Raw genomic sequence first — 984 nt, forward strand, 5'->3', positions numbered from 1 at the left:
TCGTAAACGCGGGCGTGTTTAGCTGTCACATTGGTGTCTTTAAGAAATGAGACGCTATTACTAAGGCGCAAATTTTTTTAAGAAACAAAAATTATATTTTTTAAAAAAGAATAATTAAAGTGCCCACCTCGTTACATTGAAACGATCTCACTTTACCTACTAGGGCCAATTTCTTTCAGCTGCGCACCCACCCACCCGCTGGGGCTCCTGGCCGGTTTCTCAACGCAGGAGCTCTCAGACGTGGGGAGCAGGGAGTGGGTAAGGGTATCTGAGGGTGAGAAAACCAGTCCGTCGGCCTCATTCGTTTTATTCTGAGCCTAGGATAAAAATCAGGATGTCTCTTTGGTCCGGGCGCCTTTCCTCCTTTAGTTGGCCTCGAACCACGGAGGGCGCCCGAGGTCAGTGTGGGGCTGCCCTGAGGCCTAGGCCAGGGGCAGGGCACACATAGGGCCAGCCCAGGGCGTCCAAGAAGATCAGCAGCCGCGCGGACCTGAATTCCTAGCGGTACTCAAAGTTGCGGGGCTGGGGTACTAAACTGCCCACTCCCTCCCACTTCCCCAGGCCAGACAGCAGCATCTATCACCCGCCCGCACGCTTCCTGATCCGGGTCCGCGCGCGCGGTGCACCCATTGGCTGGGACGAGCCACGTGGGAAGTGGGGCGGGGCGCGCGCGGGGCCGTGGAGAGACCGCGCGCGCACGCGCGCGCGGGCGGGGGGAGAAGCGGCGCGAACTTTGGCGGCGGCAGCCTAGGCGGCCGGAGGGGGAGGGGCGGGGGCGTGACAGGGGGGGGGGGGGAAGAGCGCAGAGGAAAGGGGGGATGGGAAGCGAGGCAGGAGGGGGAGGGGCCTCCGCGAGCCCAGAAAAACGACAACGCGAGAAAAATTAGTATTTTTGCACTTCACAAATTAATGACCATGAGCTCGTTTTTGATAAACTCCAACTACATCGAGCCCAAGTTCCCTCCTTTCGAGGAGTACGCGCAG

At 58.7% G+C, this 984-nt stretch overlaps 1 protein-coding gene across 1 annotated transcript in view; it reads left to right on the top strand.

The window, feature by feature from the left end:
• The first annotated feature begins 909 nt into the window (after window positions 1-909).
• The window catches only part of HOXA4 (homeobox A4), a 1,535-nt gene continuing 1,460 nt past the window's right edge, over window positions 910-984 (top strand). Inside the window, exon 1 of the mRNA XM_042781556.1 lies at window positions 910-978. Coding sequence (XP_042637490.1) covers window positions 910-978 — 69 coding nt within the window. The remainder of the gene's footprint in view (window positions 979-984) is intronic.

This window comes from Orycteropus afer, unplaced genomic scaffold (genome assembly GCF_000298275.1).
Source record: "Orycteropus afer afer isolate SDZICR_OR568_19922 unplaced genomic scaffold, OryAfe1.0 scaffold00008, whole genome shotgun sequence".
NCBI lineage: Eukaryota > Metazoa > Chordata > Mammalia > Tubulidentata > Orycteropodidae > Orycteropus > Orycteropus afer.